This window comes from Anopheles bellator, chromosome 2 (assembly GCF_943735745.2).
Source record: "Anopheles bellator chromosome 2, idAnoBellAS_SP24_06.2, whole genome shotgun sequence".
NCBI lineage: Eukaryota > Metazoa > Arthropoda > Insecta > Diptera > Culicidae > Anopheles > Anopheles bellator.
The window spans coordinates 70,974,463-70,995,235 of record NC_071286.1 but is presented as its reverse complement, the minus strand read 5'-3'; the positions used below and the strand labels follow the sequence as shown (position 1 = coordinate 70,995,235).

Below are 20,773 nucleotides of genomic sequence, written 5' to 3'. Positions count from 1 at the left end.
GTGTTGCAAAAACATGACAGTTGAACATGACCCTATTTTTTATCCTTTTCGTTGCCCATACGAGGGATAAAAAATGCGTGCAGTTCGGTTTTGCATGCACGCCAACATAAAAAAACGGGTGCACCGTAACAGCACCGGAAGCCCCGGTCGCGAATGTGTGGCTGGCAATGGACGGAGACTCGGAAACGGAAATCAATCATAACTGGAGTAAACAAATGGTTAAAATGTGCAGACACGCAGCGCCGCGAGCATAACGAAAGGGGCGGATTGATGTGGCGAATTGGCGCTGGGATCTTCATCCTTTTTTTTGTTGTTTGGGTGCGTTCCTCTGGTTGCACAACGGAGCACATCCTGTTACGGGGATTGATGTGCAATTTGATAACCTTTCTAGCTCCAAACAGTAATAATTTGATTGAGCTCGGCATGAACTTAATGTTCGATACGATTTGGCGGTAACGCATAGTTTATGCTTCTTTTATGCTAACTAGCCCCCAGGAGCTTGTTAGTGTCAAGTGCTGGACCTTTTTAAACCCACTTCCCAACGAGCGAGCTAATCAGACACAGTTCGATGGTTGATTCTTAAGTTTTAAGTTTCTCCTTCGATCACGCACATTACTTCGCCAGCGCTAATTGTTCGCCACTGCGGGACGGCGCAGTTGAACAATAACACCCATTTGTTGCGCGCTGCTGTGCGCTACGTTCACTTCCAAAAAATCGGCAAAACCTTGAAACAACAGCCTTCGTCCATTGCGCCGTGATGGCACTCCTCTCCACGGTCCTCGCAAGCAAAACCGACGGCCCGTGCCAACAACAACACATTTTTGGGACGGAAATCGAAGCTGGAACCAGCGAAACGAACGAACGGCTCAAGAACAATCGATGGCATTGTTGTCTGCCGGTGAAGCGATTACCGTGCGCCCATCAAACTTAACACCATCCACTTGGAGTTCGGGGATTTGAGGCTGGCCATTTGCGCCATTATCTACTAACGACGAATTTGAATGTGACGCTTACGCCGGTCCATCTGATGGGGATCAAAGTCAAGACCCGTCGCGAGAATCATGAATGAAATGTACGTGCGTTGTAATGTTCTTATCGCACGCCACGAATCCCGCGATTCCAGTCGGCAAAGACAAACGAGGCGATAACGATGGTTTCCCCGTTGGCAGCATACTCGTGTCCGTTTCATCATCCGGAATCATCGTCCGGAACGCACACACCGCGCTGTACTCGTTGATAGGTGGATGATTTCTCGCCGGTGGATAATTGTTTCCGAAGGATGTGCCTATTTCTCCCGATTGATTAGGCTGTGAACCAGTGGATGTCGGATGCGTGATGAAACGGGCCGCCAGTTTGTTGTTAATTACCACAGCGCGTGGCGGAAATAATAATGAGGCCCGGGCAGGCAGCAAACAAACTCGATTTCACGCCTCTGCCACCACCGATTGTGTCCTAAATTGCGAAGCGATAAACGGAACTGCTTGATGCGTATTACATATTGTGGCGTTCCTGGTCCACCATAAAAGTGCAAGTTCGCGTACCCCGCATTGGGGCACTTTCTATTTCAAGTGAAGCCAAATTTTGACCACTACGCTAGAAAGTGGCTGTTACGACCGTTTCCCAGACTCGAAAACTCAATTCGAAGACGATTTTCTAGCAGAAAGCCACCAAGATTCAAGTACCATAAATCGATCATCGGTTTAACGTGCACTCTCGGCAGTCAGTTTTTTAAGGACGTAAATAGAAATCGTAAATAGCAGTGGCCACTGTTTCGGATGAGCAGCACGCGCAAGACGAATGTGGTTCACTTTGTGGCCCACCACACGGATTCGGCAAAACGAAACGCATTAATTTGTTTTTATGGCGACGGATTGCGTCACGAGTGCGCCTCGCGGTTGCGTGCCGTACGGACGGTTGGCATAAGCCACGCGGTCACAGCTTTTGATAAATCCCCCAAAGCCATATAAAAAACGGCACCTTCCCAATTTCCTCAATCTTCGGTCCGGGTCGGAGGAAAACGGTGATGATCGACAGCATTGGACATGTGCATGTGGGGGTGATGATGTCAGTCCCCTGATCCGACCATCATAATCACACCACAGGCCCATATAGACACGCCTGGGAAGGCATCAATGTTATTGCTGCTCATAAAGAGCCTCGCGGAGCGTTCGAGAAAAGGGGTGATAACAGCAGAAAAACGGGGCCAGAACTCCAGCACCTGAAACCTCCAGATAAATGCGTAAAATTGTTCTTCTCGAAGCCGGACCCCCAAATTCCACGGCCCATTTTCGATGCAAAACCAATTAGTTTAACCTGGTTCGTTACCAGCTTTCGCAAAGTTCTCCGTCGGAAAAACCACCCCAACCACGGAACTCACCGACTCGAAGTCACTTCCAATCGATTCGATTCGGGATCGAATATCGAACTCTCTTTCAATTAAATAATTACTACCGCCCCCGGAGAGCCCGGGAAATGGTAGCCATAAATCTTGCGAGGACAGAGGATAAAGAATCTTTCCATTCGCAGAGTGATTTCTGTACACTTCTCCCGTTCTTTCGTTCCATCTTTATGTTAACATCCGATATTAAGGGCTCCGCACGACTCCCGTATCCGTGGCCTTCCGGTGTCTTGTGCGTCACGAGATTGCGATCCGGCAGCGCTCTCGGTGCCGGGTTCGAGCGGGGATTTAAATTATTCATGGAACCCTACGGTACCGGGCTCCGAAGCGGGGCCATGCACGTGGTGTGCCGTATCGTGACGCAAGTACGCGTTCGGTATGTGCTCGGGGTAAGGTTTTCCCGGTCCACAATTATCTCCAGAGGAATGCTGCGCGCGGCAAAGGAAAACAGACCAACGATGGAATCCTTAGATTAGAGCCGAGCTTGATATGCAAATTTAAGGTGCTTCCGGCCGCCGGATCTGGACCGGGCGCAGGACCCGGGATCTCGATTGCAACACGGTCCCCAATACGGTCACGTCGCGACCAGGGACCCGGAGGACCGGAAGCTGGACCACGTAAAACCCGATGGGATTCCGATGGGCCGAAAATCTGAGAACCAATTACAATCATAACCGTCACGCAGCCCCCCCAGACTGGTTCGGGAGGAAGTGGAAACATGTTTGGTGTGCCGGGTTTTCCACCGACCGCCGACACCACCGGTTGTCGGTGTCAAATTTGCATGTTGCTCACTTGCCGCCAGCAACACTGGTGCGGAAACTGCGCGCCTTTTAGGAACTTAAAACTCTCCGGACCCGGACAGATTGTATCCTGGCAAACATTCGCAGAAAAAAATGGCCACTTCCGCAAAACGATTTATGAAAAGGAGGAACAGACACATCGGCGGCACGCGAAAAGCGGGTTCCGGTTTTGCATAAATATTTAACGACATTCAACGGTGGCCACAGCACTTCGCAACTCGTTAGAACGGCGAGTGTTTCGCTGCTGGTCGGAAATTTGGACCGGGGTTTAGTCGGAAACCCCGCTCGTTACTCAAATCCCCCTCCGGGACAGTGTCCACCGATTGACGATAGAAGTGTCCATCTTCCGTGCTGCGCGCGCCGAGTGTAACGCTCTGCGGGACTCCTCTTGAACCCGAGCCGAAAAGGCACGTTATTACCGTCCATTTTTTTTATCCTTCGTCACCCCGTCACGGTTCGGGAACGCCAGATGGACGAGAACCGTTCACAGAGAATTTATCAACATTGTGCCTAAAATGCGTATTAAAAATTCAAGTGGCTCCAAAGTGCAAACGATGCACTCAGAGTCGGGCGTGTGTTTGTTGGACCAGAATTAGATTTGAAAGTTATGGGCGGTTACCGAGTCCGAGTTAGAATAGTTGCGGAACGTTTGTGCCACTCCGATCTGTGGACGAGTTTTCAGTAACTTTAATGCTCCCCAAACGCTGGGCAAAAGTTGCTAAACGGCAAATCATTGTTTAAATGAATTTCCCAACTCCGCTTATCGATTCGCACGGAACGAGCCCCTTTGGGCCACGGACGGTGTAAAACTCTTGGCAGGCAGCAGCATTTCCTTTACAACTTGTTTTCGACGTTCTCGAAGCCGCCGAGAAGTTTGTGAGCCAAACGTTCCGCACTAGTTCGCGCCGGTCGAACTGGAACGATGACGCGTGGCCAATCACAACACGTAGCTTTTAAAGGTCAGCCTCACAGGGTTCTACCTCCGTCTCGGCCGGTCCTTGCTTAAAGAAGCTCCTTAGCCCGGCACACGTGACTCGTACTGTGAAGCCCTTCTTTGTCAGCCGCTCGGCCGGCCCCCCGAAATACCGCTCCGGTGTTATCTTGTCTAACGTAATTGCTTAACATTTCTTCACCTTTCGCACCTACCGGGCCGCTCCCTAACCGCCTTTTTGGCGATGTTCGGTTTTACACGTTTTTTTCTTTTGCTTTCGTACATGAATATTTCATCATTCGAGCGCCGCCCAAAGGGGGTGTTATGAAAACGCGCCCCGGACCCACCACCGGAGCCCTTTTGTCGGTCCTTCGGTGGGGCGGCGCGTCGATGCGGTGGCTGTTTAATTCAATTACGAGCCGCGGGCTTGATGCGAACACCTCAACACTGGCCACGCGCGCGCGCGCGCGAAACCGTAAGCTTGCACTTTGATGTGAATATTAACCTTTTAGTAGCTCCTTTTTCCGAAGCATCCTTAACCATCCGCATTCTGCCCGCTCCCCGATGTGGTCCTTTGATGGGGTCCACACGCCGCGGATGCCATTTTCTTTATCCATTACGTTAGCGCCAGAGCCGTGCGGTTTTGAGAGTTTTCATTGACAGTATGGAACGCATGGAGAAAATTGCTGCCTGTTTGCTGACACGACCACCAGTGTAGCACCGAAAACCTCCTTTATCTGATTGCAAATCACCGGGCTTGGCTGGCTGGATGCGGTAGATTCGATTCGACAAATCGACCTCCGGTAAGGGCCATTAATTAGGGCGAGCACTCAACCCCGTAGCGATGCTCCAGATACCGGCGAGCCCAGTTGGATGCAAAAAGGGACCATCATCCCAAAGAGGATGTCCCATCGTTCGCTCCCGATCGGAGCGAGCCGATAATTGATTTATCTAGTTTTTTCCGAGGCCCTAGTTTTTTCGTCGAAGGGGGCCCCCCTGGCATCGAACGTAACGGTGCAGGTTTTGCTTGTTTTATGACGCACATTACCCCTCTTCGGAGGGCGTGCTTCGCTTACGCTTTTTGCATATGCCAAATAGACGCGCACTGTCCGGAATTTTATTACCCTCACGCACTATGGACTGCACTTTCGGAGCGACTGCAATCTGTTCCCGATGGCCGCGACACAAGGAAGATAATTATCGATCATAGCGCCCCGGGGTGATCGATCAATAATCGGAAGGATAACGACGACGGAGACAAGGATAACCGGCATCGAGCGTGGCCGAGGGTGCAAAATATTAGCAGCACGGCAAGGGCACCGGCAAAACCCACCCCGGAGGGACACACCAAACTGCTCTATCATCGAGTGACAATCAATTGTAAGGATTATTTTGCATCGACTTTGTAACTGTTTGCCAGAGTTTTTTTTTTGCGCTTTGCTTTGAACAATGGAACGTTCGCCACGTTCGTCAATATTGCTCGAATTCAGACGGAAGATGGGCCCGGCCCAAGGACATGTTGTTGCCGTTGTTGCCCGAAAAAAAAACAATCCTCGCCCGGTAAGTGAGTGTTCTGACTTTCCGAAACGAAGGGAACAATTATGTATTCATGGTGGGTAAACGGTGGCGAACGAATCGGCGCGTTGATTTGGTGAATTTTTAATGTGCAATTGTCAACACCGTTGATGGTGGCGAGACTGTCATCAGACGTCCGGCGCGGGATGCGCCTACATTTCGTGCCACTTCTTGGCCACTTTGATTCGATAATCCGCCGCCGCTGTACCGGCGTGACCTTACGCAATTATGCTGAAGGTTAAGCGGCGATGCCGGTAACGGATGAAGTGTTTACGAATGAATATTTCAATGAATTCCGGGAGTCGACCGATTACCGTGAGAAAAATGTGGGTGCCGCTGTTTGTTTGCCACGTGCTGCGATGTTTGAAAAATGGGGAAAACAACGGTCGCTAATACCGTTTTCCCCGGAACTTTGGATTAGAAAACGAAAATGGTACGCACGAGGAGGGCCAGAATTTGTGAGCAATTCCGAGATTCCGCGAACGCAACCCCAAGGGTTGTAGCCAACGAAACAGATAGCAACCGGTACCGGGAAGGTCCAAAGGGTACGGATTATTTTTGTTTTCATACGAATGATGTTGTTCATTCCGTATCTCAGACAGAACTAGTAACTGGCGGCATGGACGCACACGTGTGCTCGGTAAGGTGGACCAAAGGAAACCCCAAGCACTCCGCTAATCTGCTACTTTCCAATGCCATTGGAGGACCACTTTATGGGGCCCCAATAAAGCTCCGGCACCGCAGAACAATAACGTGGCAACGCGTTGCCTTCCGGGCCCGGCCAAGAATCCAGTGTCCGGGTGGGCCGGAATGTGTCGGAATGTGTTGTTCCGTACCGCGAGACAAGGCACGGAGAGCGAAACCACGGTTGATTAAAATTCTGCCTCAACACGACGGTCGACGTGCAATAAGTGCAGCGAATGAATTGCAATCAGCCGCTCCGTCAGTTACAATCCGCGTCCGCCGCCAACAAATTACTAACGCTAACGTTGTGCAATTCGCTCTCTCTCTCTCTCCCTCTGTCTGACGGTCTATTGTGTCTTTGTTGGCCGCTCCTTAGCGGTGGTCAAGCTCGATTTAACGTTTTATTGGACGCCTCGTTCAATAACTTCTTGTGAAATCCAAGCGGAGACCTTAAGCTCGAATTCACACCCATCCTTCCAGGGGGCGCGCGTTAGTTTGACCTCCGAGCGCCATGTTTGACTAATTAAAAATTCCTGACTCCGATGCAGCATCGTGCGATCGATCGGGGATGCCATAATTTCGCCCGAAAGTGTGGCCCCTTTTCCCAAATCAATGGACGCCCCTTTGGCCCTCCCCATCGGTCTGACCCAGATGGCCAGCAATACGGAATGGTGGCTCGGAAAATCGGTGTGGAGGCGTTAATTTTCAACGACCGACATAAAACAGCATGCGGATCGGCGGCGGGAGATTTGCATTCGGTGGAAATCCGAGCACCGAGCGATGCTGCATCGATCGGCCCGGGGGGCCCCGGCACGGGAAGCTTAGCATTTAACCATCGTTTAATGGTCCATAATTTCCACGTGCTATTTTGCGCACCGATTAATGAAGCCAGCCCCAGTTCAACGCTTGGCTCCGGGCGTAAATGCCGGGCCGCCGCGTTTGTGCTGAATTCCTAATGCATCCCGCCATCCACCTAATTGCCTGTGGCGCGGGCAAACTTCGTAATCGCTGCGCAAAAACGACTACGACTTTCGCGAGCGTATCGCAAAACCCACCCAACGCTCGGAACGCGCCAAGGAAGGCGAAAAGCAAACTAACAACGCGAAAAAATGCCCAAGGCCCTGCAGATTATGGCCTTGCCCGAAAAGGGCGCGTGTGTTTGGTGGAGTGTGAAAGCAGTCGGTAAGGAAACCTACCGGAAATATCGCTTTCGGGTGCGAGTTCCGTGCCCCGTGGCTTCCGTAAGGTCCGTGTCGTTGGGTCGATGCGATAAGTGTCTCGTGCGACGCACGGACGTGCCACTTTCGGTGCGAGTTAATCAGAAACAAATCAACCCATAGGTCGAGAACCCAGGAAAAGAACCTCACAGAGGAGTGCTGAATTATAAAACTAGCCTCCAGTTTTTCGCACTCGCCAAGGCCTGGGTTGGGCCGTTGCAATTACTATTTTATACGTCTTACAATCGGATTAACCCGGCCGGTCGGCCCAGGCCCTGCACTATACTAAAATCAACAGTTCTGCAATTCAATCAGCCATCAACACTTTTATCCACCCTCCCAAGGGCGGCATCGCACTCTGGACCGGAAGAAGTGTGCCGAGGGTCGGCAGCTAACGAGTGATGTAACGGCCCGAGCCCGAGGTGGACACCTGACAGTGTCCGGCTCCGGGAATCCGGTCCCTCGCCGGGGGAGCACTGATTGATGATGTGCCTTCTGCACGACAAATCTAATCAAATCAAAGCCTGGCAGACAGATCTGGCAACGACACGACGGTGCCACCGGCTGGCCGGCGCATTAATCGAGCATAGCGGCAAGCGGTGACCCAGATATGCACCTCTAGCCGGGGTCGCCGCCCGAGGAGGGCCGTTTGCTAGGAATCATTTAATTTTTGTTCCATATTTTAAATAATCCGCAACGGAATCCGTACGACGGCGGCGGCCTCGCGCTCATGCGCTCAGCTTCGGCGAAATCGGAGAAGCAAATGTAATTGGAATGGCAATCCCGTGTGTCTGTCGGGGTCTCTAAATGATCTACACTTGTACGGCTGCATCTCGACGACGACGACGATGATGATGATGCCGCTCGTGGTTGCAGCTCGTGGATGACCCTTGCTTCCGTGGCGCAGAATGGGAATTGGAAATTGATTTGAATGCTCGGATAGGTTCTGCTTGCCGTGCTTCCCTATCACGCACTCGCCGGCTGGCTGGGCCCTCCGATGTCCGATGCCCACCGGATGATCCCATAATCCCGGCCCAACTCAATTATGAGTGATTCCGGATCGTGGATCCACCAAATCAGGGACCACCGACCCCTTTAGTGAACTGCGAGGCCACTAGGACACCCGGCACATCGAAAACTAGGACGAACCCGAGATTGATGCTTTAAGACATGCCGCTGATTTTCACCGAACCGAACCGATAATGGTTAAATTTCCCTGTTGATTAATTATCAGCCTAGCGCAGCGCAGCATCATTTGAATCCGGGCGCTCCGGGCGATGCGTTACAACTGCCATTCGCGAAATTACAAATTCGCAGCCCGCCTGCGACATGATTAATGATGGCGAGCGATTTCGGAGCGAGCAATTCAATTTCAATTATCCCCACCATTCGGCGCAGAGCAGGGCAAGTTAGTCGATAACACGGTTCCCGCCGTGGGGGTTAGAGAGATTAATGATCGACGAGCGGAAGGCGAAAGTTTGTACGCAAAATAATCAACGGATCAAAGAGATACACATTTTTCGGTGGCTTCCGCGCGGATCATTTATAATTCGGTGTTGGCGAAAATTAGCACACCGGCCTGGGTCCGTCATGTAAATCTAATCGTCATGTGGTGGTTGCTGCAGGACTCGGGAGGACTTTCCAAGTGCTCATCGTAACGCGTGCTCCGATGTGGCACGGCCCGTGGCCGACCGTTGATAATGCGGTTCTTGTGCTGTGCTATTGACACATCCATTCGGCACGACATCGAGTGACACAGAACATCGCCAGGCGCGGCTTGCGGTGTGATATTTTGTACATTAAATTATGCGCGGCCTCTTAATGAAATAATGAACGACATAAAACCGTCACGCCAGCCAGCCAGCCAGCCAGCCAGAGTCCACCGGGCTGAGTGGCGCTCGTGGCGCAAGGCTCATCAGCAAGCCGGCCGCAGACAATGGATATTCATTTGCATATGAAACTATACACCACATCAACCAACCCCTTGGTCCGGGCCGGGCGAAAGGCGCACTCACATAAAAAACGCATACAAACCGACGGGCGTGTGCCTTCGATTTGTCGATCCGAGAGCCTCGACGGCGGCGACGCATCCTCGTCATCCCCGTCACGAAAGGGGATGACGAACGGGGTAGAATGCACCGGGCTGCAGCGTCGCCGGCAGGAAGGAAGGCAAGGGGTGAAAGCGGTCCGGGGCACGGCGAGCACACCCGGACATTGTGTAATATTAAAATCAAATTCGTCATATCACTCAAACGTCGTCGTCGGTAGGCGAGCCGTGCTATGCGGAACTCCGGTGGAACGCTCCGGTCCGCAGGACGAGGTGTGCACACGCGCATAGCATAGGTGTGCCGAGGTCGGGGAAAACATCGGTGGAAAAAGAGGAATCACAAAAACAATTGAGATTGATTCAGCTTTAACGAATTCCGTAATCAATCACAGTGCTGTGGGCCCTGCAACGCTCGGAACGTTCTGGATTGGCGCACCAAATCGACTACAAGGACACGGACACGGACACGGACACGTAACGCGCGTGGCACGCGCTTCGCTATAACCGGTCGGTGTCATGTCAACCCGAAAGGGGGTCGCAACATTGGAGACAACAGCCATGAAATTGTGCGCTTCCGGTGTCCTGTCGCGTGAGTTTACGTCTTCTTTTTTGTATCCTTTTCCTGAATTCATGCGCTCTCGATAGCTTTCAACATAAGTTTACCGAATCCTGCTCCGAAACGAAAAACGTTTTTTTGGGCAATAAATTGATCAATTTTTCAATTCTTTAAGCAATAAATAGATAGCCACGATGGGCCATGATCACTGTCCTTGAGAGGACCGAGGGGATCATGCGCGCTCCGGAGCGCGTGGCAATGATGACATCCAATTGTGTCGCTCGGCCAACAGACATGACACAGGCAGGCAGCAAATTGGGCTAAAAACTTCCGGACCCGGACCGAAGATGCGGAACGAAGCGACCACAGCGCGTTCCATTTTACGGGCTGCCCCCGGATAATGTGAGCCACGATATATGTTGCGGCAGAGCAAGGACGGGACGAACCCTCTTCCAACTCGCTGTCGGCTGGAGCGTCAATAGCCAATTTGACCTGGAACTCACGGTAATGGTTTGAATGACGAGACACGGCCCGTTATGATGACACAGACAACGCATCCACAGGTCGGGACAGTTTTTCAACGTTGGCCCAAAGCCTCACGATTTATTTCACGCTTAGTTTTTGCATTGAGTTACAGTTTTCCGGGCAGTTCCGGACGAAAAAAAAGTCTGCAAATTTTGATTAACTTTCATCAGAAACCGATCGGGCTTACCTGCAAAGGCCGAGCTACGCTACGGTTCCCGTTTCACTAATCCTGCCGATGCCGTTGAGTTATTACAGCCCCGGACCACGCTGAACCCCCGGCACGCAAAGTTCATATTTTTGAGCCACCTTTGACCCAGAAAAAGGAAGAAGTTTTATCTCCATCTTAGTAGCGGCGCGAGCGAGAGAGAAAGACCATCAGCGTGGAGTTAATTTAAACGAAGACAGATGGAGGAACGTGCCCGAGATCCGGATCGTGGCGGAAAAGTTTTCGAATCAGCAACTGTGTTGGGGCGGCGCCGAGTGGCCATCCGAGGACGAACGATAACAGAGTTTCGGAGAGAAATTTAATTCATTTCCTAGAACCGTGCGTACTGATGAAGTGTACGCGAGTTTGAGGTTCTAAAACAAGGCGAACTCAGGTTCGTTTCGGCGAAATGGCCGCAAACAACATTTAGTAAATAAAAAGCGTTCCAGCCATTATGGCCATTGATGTAATATTTAACGCAGGTGGAAACTTTACCGTCGGAAGCGTGTTCCCAAGAACTTTCGCTGGCGCAAAATATGTCAGATTGATGGTGAGCCCTTCCAACAAACTACTATTTTGTACCGCCGGACCGCCAATCAAGTAGAAACATTCGTATTCAGCGCAGCGCCATAAAGCGCCCCACGAGTCACTCGGCCAATGCAAATCAGCCGACATCAAATTTCATTTTCCACTACAACCTCCCCCCCGGCTGCGCTTTTCCACGGCGGCGACCCACCTGAGCGCCAATCAAGGGGAAGAAAGTTCCCGCCGCGCTGGCCTGGATGCGCTTTTTACTGCACCTGGCGGGCGGGAAGGAAAATCGCATGCAAATCGGACCTTCATTTTCTACCCCGCGTCGGAATCGCGGCGACCAAACATCTCACCGCAGGCCCTCCGCGGGGTTCCGAGGTTCCCAGCATAAGCTAGGCCCCTCGGGGGGTGCCAGGCTGATGGCCGGGCTGGTTGACTGACAACGTTGTTCGGCGGACGGTTAAACGGTCCAACTCCGGCCGTCATCCACGTGCGTCGATTCACGCTCACACCGCATGTGGTCTCTTCTGTGGCCTTCGGTTTCTGTTTCCGATTTCGGCTGGCCACCGGAACCAGCGCCAGAGCGCGCTCATCTGCCACCGCGTAGAGAGTCCAATTACACGCATTTGTCCATTTGTTGCCGGCGGCCATCGGAAGCATGACACAGAATGGCACGACACGGTAAAAAAGGAACAAGCGAAAATTATCCGCGCATCCGCCCATTGCGCGTTCAGCGTGGCGTGAAAAATGAGCTTCGCGGCTGTGGTTGCGCTGCACGGACGCTGCAGTGCACGCAGTGACACAACCGACCGCCTGTGTTGACAATGTGACACGCTCTCGGACTTGCACTCGGCGCATCATCATTGTGCGGTCACGGCCGGCCCGGGCTAATGGACGGAGAACTGTAACGTTCCAGAGCATACACACATGGCGGCCGAGGCCATTAGCGGCATTAGAAAGCGCAACAGCATAATTGAATAACCGATTCGAGTTCGCCCGCCCAATCGAATGCCCACATTTGCAAAGCTGCCAAAGACGTTCGCGGTAAAATGTGACGGGGATACTACTGGGGTTAAAAAATAACCGGCACCAGGTGTCGTTTGTCTCAATTCGTTGGAGTTGAGTCGTTCCTTCTTTTTATGATCGAAATGAGCAAAAAATCTTGCACCGTGACCCCAACATTGCACGGCTCATCAATCGTCGGCTGGTAAGAACCCGGCCCCCGGTGTACCATATTGCTCCAGAAACGTGAAGGTGCGAACACGAACCAAAGTGTTTCCGCTCGCCCGGCGCCCGATCCTCGTTAAAGGTCGAAGGTCCTTAAGGGTTCGTGCCGTGCGGTACGCTTTTTGCTCATTCAGTTCCCCACAAATTGGTTCATTGTTTCAAGGCGACGATGTTTCCTTTACATCAACCGAAAGACGCAGCCAGCCCGCCCTCGGGAGGAACTGCTCGGCGCACAGCTGCAAGGGTTCAGCGCAACCGTAAAAAAACGCGGAGCTGGATAATGAGAATTTACGACAAATAATACGACGACGACTACGGCCATTAAACGGCCATCTCCCAGATGGTGGCTCGGGAAGCGGGAAGTTCATAAGAAAGTATGTCTCTTCAGGAGGCGCGTCTGGAGGGCGCGCGCGTTTTAATAACGCTAGTGAAGTGGAACCGACCGAGGACTGGTGCCATGTTGGAAATTGGCAAACAATTTCCGTCATTTCATCATCGGCCGGTGGTCAACGTTTTCGTCAAAACGCGATTCGGTTCATCGGTCCTGGTGCGGCCCGATTCCTCGGAGCTACGGATGTCGTTAATAACTCTTTGGAGAACGGCGGAACGAACGGTCTCGGCGGAACTCGATGGTGCGTGATGAACGCGAAAGTCTTGGCAATTAAAGAAACCCTTGGGCGCGGCGCTCGCTTCGGTCATCGGTTCCATGAACTTGAACTCCTCGGGCCACGGGCCGAGAGGGTGCAATCGTTGTCGGTAACGGGAAACCGAAGCACGTGCCTGATCCTCAAGGGAGCGTCTGGACGTAGTGTGGCCGTTGGTCGGTTCGTTATCTTCTAATGGCGAAGTGCTGGGCGTTGATTAGGGCGCAGTGTCCTGGACGCGACGATTTCATAGGATCGTCGTTGCTCTTCGAACACCGGCATCAGTCAATAGTGTCGCGCGCTCGAGCAATATCGCCGTGACCTTGATTATCTTCGGATTATTCGGAACATAATGATCTCATTACACGCCGCCTTAAGATGGGAGATTATCCGGAGCTTAATGATCTCATATCTGGGATTCTAATTATCCCACACCGACGGGGTCTCCCAACGGCTGGTTCATCGTGGCGACCGATTTTCACTTTCTACTCCAACGATCGTGGGAGCCACCGATCATAATGGAGGCTTCTGAACCAGTAGCACCCTCCTTACCGACGGAAGTGGCACCGAATCTGCTTCCGTTCGGCCGAACAAAGTGCTAAACCTCTCGCGGAACTTTCTGTTTCTTCCGCCTAGGCCATTACTGGAACCGCACCGTAGGGGTCCCTTCTTTCGATTATGATCTCTTTTGAACTACGTCGCCGATGACGAAATAGACCTCAAAGAGTCTCTGTGCTCGGCGATTGCCGGAGGGCCACATCACGACATCTCGTGGCGATCGGAAAAGACTACAATTAAACTAAATGCGTGGAGCGCAGCACCCCACGACGTCCCCGGAGCGCACGAAGAAAGTGAAGCACTTTCTTCAAGAAAAACCCAGCGGGATCGACGTAAGGCGCCTAAACCGTTCCCACCACCGCAGCCGACCGACCGACTAATCTGTTCCACGGTCCATTATTGGCGCTAGGGTTTTCCATCCAAACGGGCCGCAGAGATCGTGACTAATCGATCGCAAAACGTGAACCGTCCGGGGCTCTCGTGGAAGACGTTTCGGGCGCGAACTCTCAAAAACCATCACACAAATCAGGATCGGCCACTCTCGGGGGCATCGCGGCCCTAAAACTTTTCACTACAACCCCCGACGACCACCGATCGGCAGCTCCGTCATAAAAATTCATTTATAGAAAAGCAACAAACTAATTTGCTCGCTGTCGACGAAAAAGGGCCATTTTTTTATGCTGACCCTGGTCGAAAGCAAAATCAATCATCGAACAATTTGGGGTCCAACTCGGCGGGGAGAGCATCGAAGCCCAAACAGACACCTAATTGGGGTTACACGCGTTAGCGCTTTATCGAACGGTTTGGCCACTTTCTGTTTTTATTAAAATGCCGCTGGACCATATTCCGGGTCCGGATCGAATCACCGGGCGCGCAGGGTTCCGTTCCGCAAAGTGCGTCGGATCGGGAAATCTATCGATCTGGACATCCGGATCGAATGATCGTCGAGAGTCCGTTTATCGATCAATCGAACTGGAGCCGATATCGTTCGCGTTCCCGTAGACAAACACGGGAGAAAATCTCCGGTTGGAAAGCTCCGACCGGTGGTCTGTGAATTTGCGTTTGGGAAGTTTTTGTTTGTTTTTCACGCTGATCTGACCGACACGCACCAGTTTAGGTGGCCAGCTAAGGTTCGGTTCGATTCCTCGGTGAAGCAAGTTCCCATTTAAGGTCGGCCTGATACGGCTCGTCGTCCCGAAACGGAGGTTAAGTGTTCGTTGCGACACTTCCGTAAGTAAGGCGCAGAAGTATTTCAATCAATTACCGATAATGATCTCGAACCCTTTTAAGGGGGCCTCTAGAAGATTTTGACTAATTGCGTAAGGGTCGCTTTTTGAGGGACTGCGCACCGATACCGAGGTTGGCCACGCAGTTTACGACAGGGGCTCTCCGCGAAGGCCCGTACACCCAAAACGCGAGATAAGATCGCGCTAGGTGTGAGGTTGCGTAAAGTTCGAAGATGTCTTAATCAGTTAGCCCCCCCGTCGATGTCAGAAATCGGTCCGCGGTGTGTCTCACGGGCGGCCCGAAAGTAGAACGAGCGATAAACGGGGAACACATCGATGCCAGGGAAATGAGACGAGCGAAATTTCACCTCATCATCATCATTACGGCCACCTTTTCACCTTTAATGGCCACCGACCGAACGACGGTGGCGGTGACCGGATTTTAGTGAAAAACTTCGGCGAAAGCTTACGCGACTTTACGAGCACAGCCATCCAGCAATTTTAAAAACCCCCGCATTGCGTTGCGTGGGCCCCAAAATCTTCCTTTCTTCTAAGCTGCGTTAAAAGAATTTTTTATGCGTTTAGGAGTGGCCCCGGCTGGCTGATTTATGTTGGATCCCAGCGCCATATTTCTACCACACCACGTTTGGAGGATTTTCGTAATTTTTCGCAAAACTGACCCCGGCTAGCGCAGCATAGCCATTGGATAACCGAAAGCAGCTGCAGAGTGGATTGAATTGCGGAACAATGCCTTTGCCGTGGTCATGTGAACCAGATTCGGGCCTCCCCTCGGAGGCTGTCGGGCTCTCGGCTATCGCATATATATTAAACGGTACCGTTTATGATTTGTCCACTTTCGTGGGTCTCCATGGGAAGGTTCCATTATGCTGCGCCCGGTTGTAAACGTTATTGCCCCTCGCTCTCTCTCTCTCTCGTTTGGCGTCCTTTCAAATGCCCGCTGTTGGCAATAATGCAAAACGCTTGCCAGCGAAACCCTGAGAAATGATTGATCGAAACTGACATCGGTCGCGTCGTTCTTGCGCTTGCGACTCGGCCCCAACGTCTAATTATTGACCTGATTTCGCTCGGCGGGTAAATGTGTGAACTAATTGCTAACCATTGCCTATTGCTTCAAGTCATTGTCGCGGCCACAAACGCTCATCGATTCCCCACCACAAACACATTCCAAGTTCCACAAGAGTAAGACACAAATACCGGGGGCCCAGCCTAGCCCAGCTCATAATGGGCGACAAACGATGGAGCATTGTCAAAAATTGTGAAAACCCCACACACTCTCCATCGCCGCCGGCAATGACGCCAACCGCCGCATTAGGGATTCAGCCGCCAGTTTTCCGCCCATTTTCAGCTGCGCTTCTGCCGTTACGACAGCGCTCGGTCTCGGTGTTACTGTTATTATAGGTATAAATGAAAACAAACAACTGCCTTACGCCGTACGCACCGCGCGGCTCATCTTTCGGCTTCTAACTCTTACGGTCCCGAGCGAGCTGCAGCCGTTTCTTCGTCGAAAATGTTGACTTGTTCAGTCAAAAAAATTTCCAAGAAAAGAAAACACCCCAAACCGGGTCGGCCAATTTTGTCGATCAATCCGGGACAAGCGCGCCTTGGAACGGGAAATCGATGGGCCGATAAAATGGCTGGAGAAATATAAATAAATACGAGTCCGCGCCGAGTACGCCGACGCGTTGACGCCACACCAATGCAATCGATTAGTCCGGTCGGGCCGCTCCTAAACTTCCCGAATATGCATCCGATTTGTGTGCGGCGTAGAAGGGCGCGGCACTGTGCACCACTTGGTTTGTTATTTCAAGATCCCCACTTCAGATCGTGACCGACCGGCCGGAAGGAAAATCCGGCAGCGGTGGGCCCCCTGAGACTTTTCCCTAAAATTGAGCACCCATTAGAAGCGTGGAGCCGAGGGGATTTCTTCTGGCACCGAGGACTGTGGGAGCCACTCAGAACAAACACAGGGCATGGTTATGCTCTGTTTGAACAAAACAGCCGCGGCCCATTTACATTCGAAACCCAACTTGACCCCCACACACGTAAGTCAATCCGAAGAGAGGGACACGGTAGTAAATCACTCTTTCGGAAGCTCTTTTCTCGTTCACCGTAGCGCTGGCCAACCAACGTCTCGGTTACAGCCTGCAAGATCTGCCCTTCGATCCCATCATATGTTTGTTGTTATCTAATATTCATTTGGGATTCCCGGAAAACTCCCGTTTCGATCGGCAGAAAGTTTGAATTGACTCCTTACAAATAAATGTGCCTGTGTTTCGAGGTAGTTTCGTTTGGAGATTGATAACTTTTGGATCGTTCCTATGTTAAGCTTTGGCAAGAAAATAGTTTGCATAAAATTAAACGCCATTTTGGTCCCTTTTGCCAGTTGAAGATGTTTTTTTATGAGCAACGCATGGGAATGCGGTTAAGGAAGTAAATATTTGGTTTACCCGCCAGTGCACCATCACGTCGCAGCAAAGTTGCGTATGGGTTTCGGATGCACTTCTTCGGGGACAATGTTGCCCGATTATTACCCGATGGCAGACCTTCGGGTTCGTGTTGGTACGCTGGGAAACCGCACATCACGATATCGTTTCCGAGCTGGCCGAGTAAACAAGAACAGAAGGCGAACCACAATGTGTGCACTTTGCTGCACCGAGTGCGTTTTTGGGGTCGTATTTTTCTTATCTGGAAACATAAATAATTTATCTCGGCCTGGCTCGCCCTGGAAACGGTCTAAATTGGCCACCGTGGACCACCGTGGGACGGGAGTTGTTTACGCGACATGAAAAACGACAACGCTTAGCGGGTGGTTATCGATACGTAAATAAATATTGGGAGCCACACTGGAGCCGAGAGGTCTTGAGGTCCACCGCCGAAACTATGCTAAACCAGTAGTTTGTTCTTGTGCTCTGATTCCCTTCTGCCTCGGGCAAACCTGATGACGTCAATCGGATCGGTCGGCCATAACTTTGATGAATTACCTCGCCTCGCCGGCTTTCCCGTGCCTCCCGGTTTTTGACGTGGGTCAAACTCCAAAACTTTGCCTATCAGACTGTTTCGGTCTCGGTTGTTTAGAGGGACTCGCTGGTGACGATAAATTAATCTGACAGAAGCAAAAAAAACGAACAGTAATCGGAAAAAAGTATGATAAACAGTTGGGCCCTTCGCCAGGGCTGGCAGAAAGTCCGGCTCGCTTACGGCATTAGCATCATTCCGGGTAAGGGTCTGTAACTCCGCCACAGCAGCCCACCATCCGGCTTTTTTTCGATCCCACCCCCAAAGGTCAGGGCAGGTCGAATTCTTTCCTTCCGCACGGCCACACGGAAACATGCGTATTGCGAGCCGAATTTCTGCGTTACCCAACCCAAATCGCTCGGGGTGGAAAGCAAAACATGAGCTGTTGTTATGTCTGCGTGTTGGGCCGTTCTGTGGCCGTTCCGGTGGCGGCAAAAATAGTAAACGATAAACAATGTGTGATGTGTGAGTTCTTTTTTCCGCAGATTGCTCCAGCCAATCGGACGACGGACTGGCGCGAGTTTAAAATTAAATTCCAACGCTAACCGAAGCATAGGAACGGGTCCTGATTAAACGCGGAGCACCTTGTACCTTGGTGTTGATCGACATCGTGATAACGCCGGGGGTTAGTGAAATTGATTTTCGTTATCCGCGCAACCGAAAAACGTCCGCCAACATCAGCTGCTCGTCAGCGCTCACGTTAAAACCCTCTTGACACATGTCCGCGGCGCGTTGTTGCTGCCCTGAACCCCGGTTGGATACATTCTTTTTTTGGTCGAACCGAGACCACAATAAGGAAGCGATCTGGTAGCGGGCAAGTGGCGTGGCCCAGACCGTGAAACTTGCTGAGCGTGCCGTTTGCAGCAAACATAAACATAACCCCATTTCATCGCCGCGGGATTCCTGTTTCAATCCCGCCCGGGCCCGTCCCGAGATGCCGATTGTTTATTTTACTTGGGTTTGGGCTGCTGCTCAAGTCGTTTGCATCACACGGCCCGACGATGACCACACACGGCAGACATCACACATCACGGCGCGCAATCCATCACGGAGGAAACCTTGCTCAAGAATCCCGGCCGCCCAATATAGAAAAAAATCTGATGATCTAATGCCGCCTCACAGCAACAGCTACGGTGCTGCCGCATATTTGCCAACATTCGGAAGCTGACAGCTGCTCGCACAAATACAGCCTTTCGCCGGACAACAGGTTTCTCGACAGGTTGGGAGCCCCTCCCGTGTCGGATGGTGTGTGGTAAAATCGTCGCCTTTATTTGGTCTAGAGCGCGGCCGGCTGGTTCGCTGATCGCTAATGGATCGGTCTTGTCAAACCACTTTCCAGCCCGCAAGAAGAAGGCAGGTGCCACCGGTTGCGGTAAGCATCGGAAAATATTCATGCTCTAAAAGCATCCATCAATCTGCGCGCGGTGAATCACGTGGCACCGGTGACTCAAGTGAGGACCTACTTGACGAGGATTCACCTAAAAAACCAACCAAACCAAAAAAAAACAATGCACTCGCTCGCCCACAGCGTCAGCGACTTGATTGACGTATTGAGTGGTAAATTAGTTTAAAAGATTAAAATAACTAGCGCCCATAATTATGCGCTTAGCCGTTCCGCCGAGACCGAACAGCATCCCACGTACTTTCTTTTCCCCGTAACTACCGCACCGCACGTAGATCGGTCTCGGTTATTGCACCTATCGAGCGGCGTTGGGACGTTCCAAATTATGTTGGTTTTATGCTCTTACCCTTGCGGTGATAGGCGCGTGCCTCGATTCAAGCTGCGCGTCTCGTCGTCGGCCGAGGACGAGTGTTTGGACACCATCGGACTCAGCACGTTGGGGCTGGTGGGCGGCCCCTGTCCTCCCGCCCGACCGCCTCCTGCTCCTCCCGCACCGCCGCCGGCGTGTCGATGGTCATCATCGTCGATTACGTTCTCATTGGTCACGATCTGTTCCAGCATTTGTATTTTCAACATTTTCACCGTCGGTCGGGTTTCTTCGGGGGCGCACTTTCCCAACCGAAGAAGACGAAGCGGTCACTGCCAAAAACACCGAACAAATCAAAATCACGCTCACTCCGGGGGACAGTCGCGGATCGATCGATCGTCAATCCATCACACACAGAGGCCAACACAAATACAAACACCCAAACTTTCTTCCTTCGAACTAACACTGTACGATCACGTTTGGGTGATCTGCTTTTTCCACTTTTGCTCTGCTCACGACACTCTGCTGCTCGGCGTGCACGCACGCGTTTCGTGATTTGCGCGTGCAATAATTACGACTCAATGTTTGTCTCTTCACTCACAACCTTCGATCGGCGGCCAGAACATCATCATTAGCATCATCGATTTTAACACACTATTTGGCTTCGGTTTCACCGGTTGAGGCCGCGCATTCACGTTTTTAGGTCTCGGCCTCGAGACGCGTGCATTAATTATTATTATTGCACTTTCATTTCAGAGCGCTTCTCGGCGTGCAATGCCACCAATGTTTGGCGAGCGTCTGCCATCGATCGAGATTCGAGCTGAAAGTGATCGCGATTGCGTAGTTTCTAGCCTCCGGCTTATTGACACGTCGTTACGCTACATTGCCCGCTGGGAACGCATCC

At 51.8% G+C, this 20,773-nt stretch overlaps 1 protein-coding gene across 1 annotated transcript in view; it reads right to left on the bottom strand.

The window, feature by feature from the left end:
• The window catches only part of LOC131206917 (rap1 GTPase-activating protein 1), a 94,744-nt gene extending 74,606 nt beyond the window's left edge, over nucleotides 1-20,138 (bottom strand). Inside the window, exon 1 of the mRNA XM_058199516.1 lies at nucleotides 19,909-20,138. Within this exon, the coding sequence (XP_058055499.1) occupies nucleotides 19,909-20,138 (230 nt within the window). The remainder of the gene's footprint in view (nucleotides 1-19,908) is intronic.
• Between the last annotated feature and the right edge of the window lie 635 nt (nucleotides 20,139-20,773).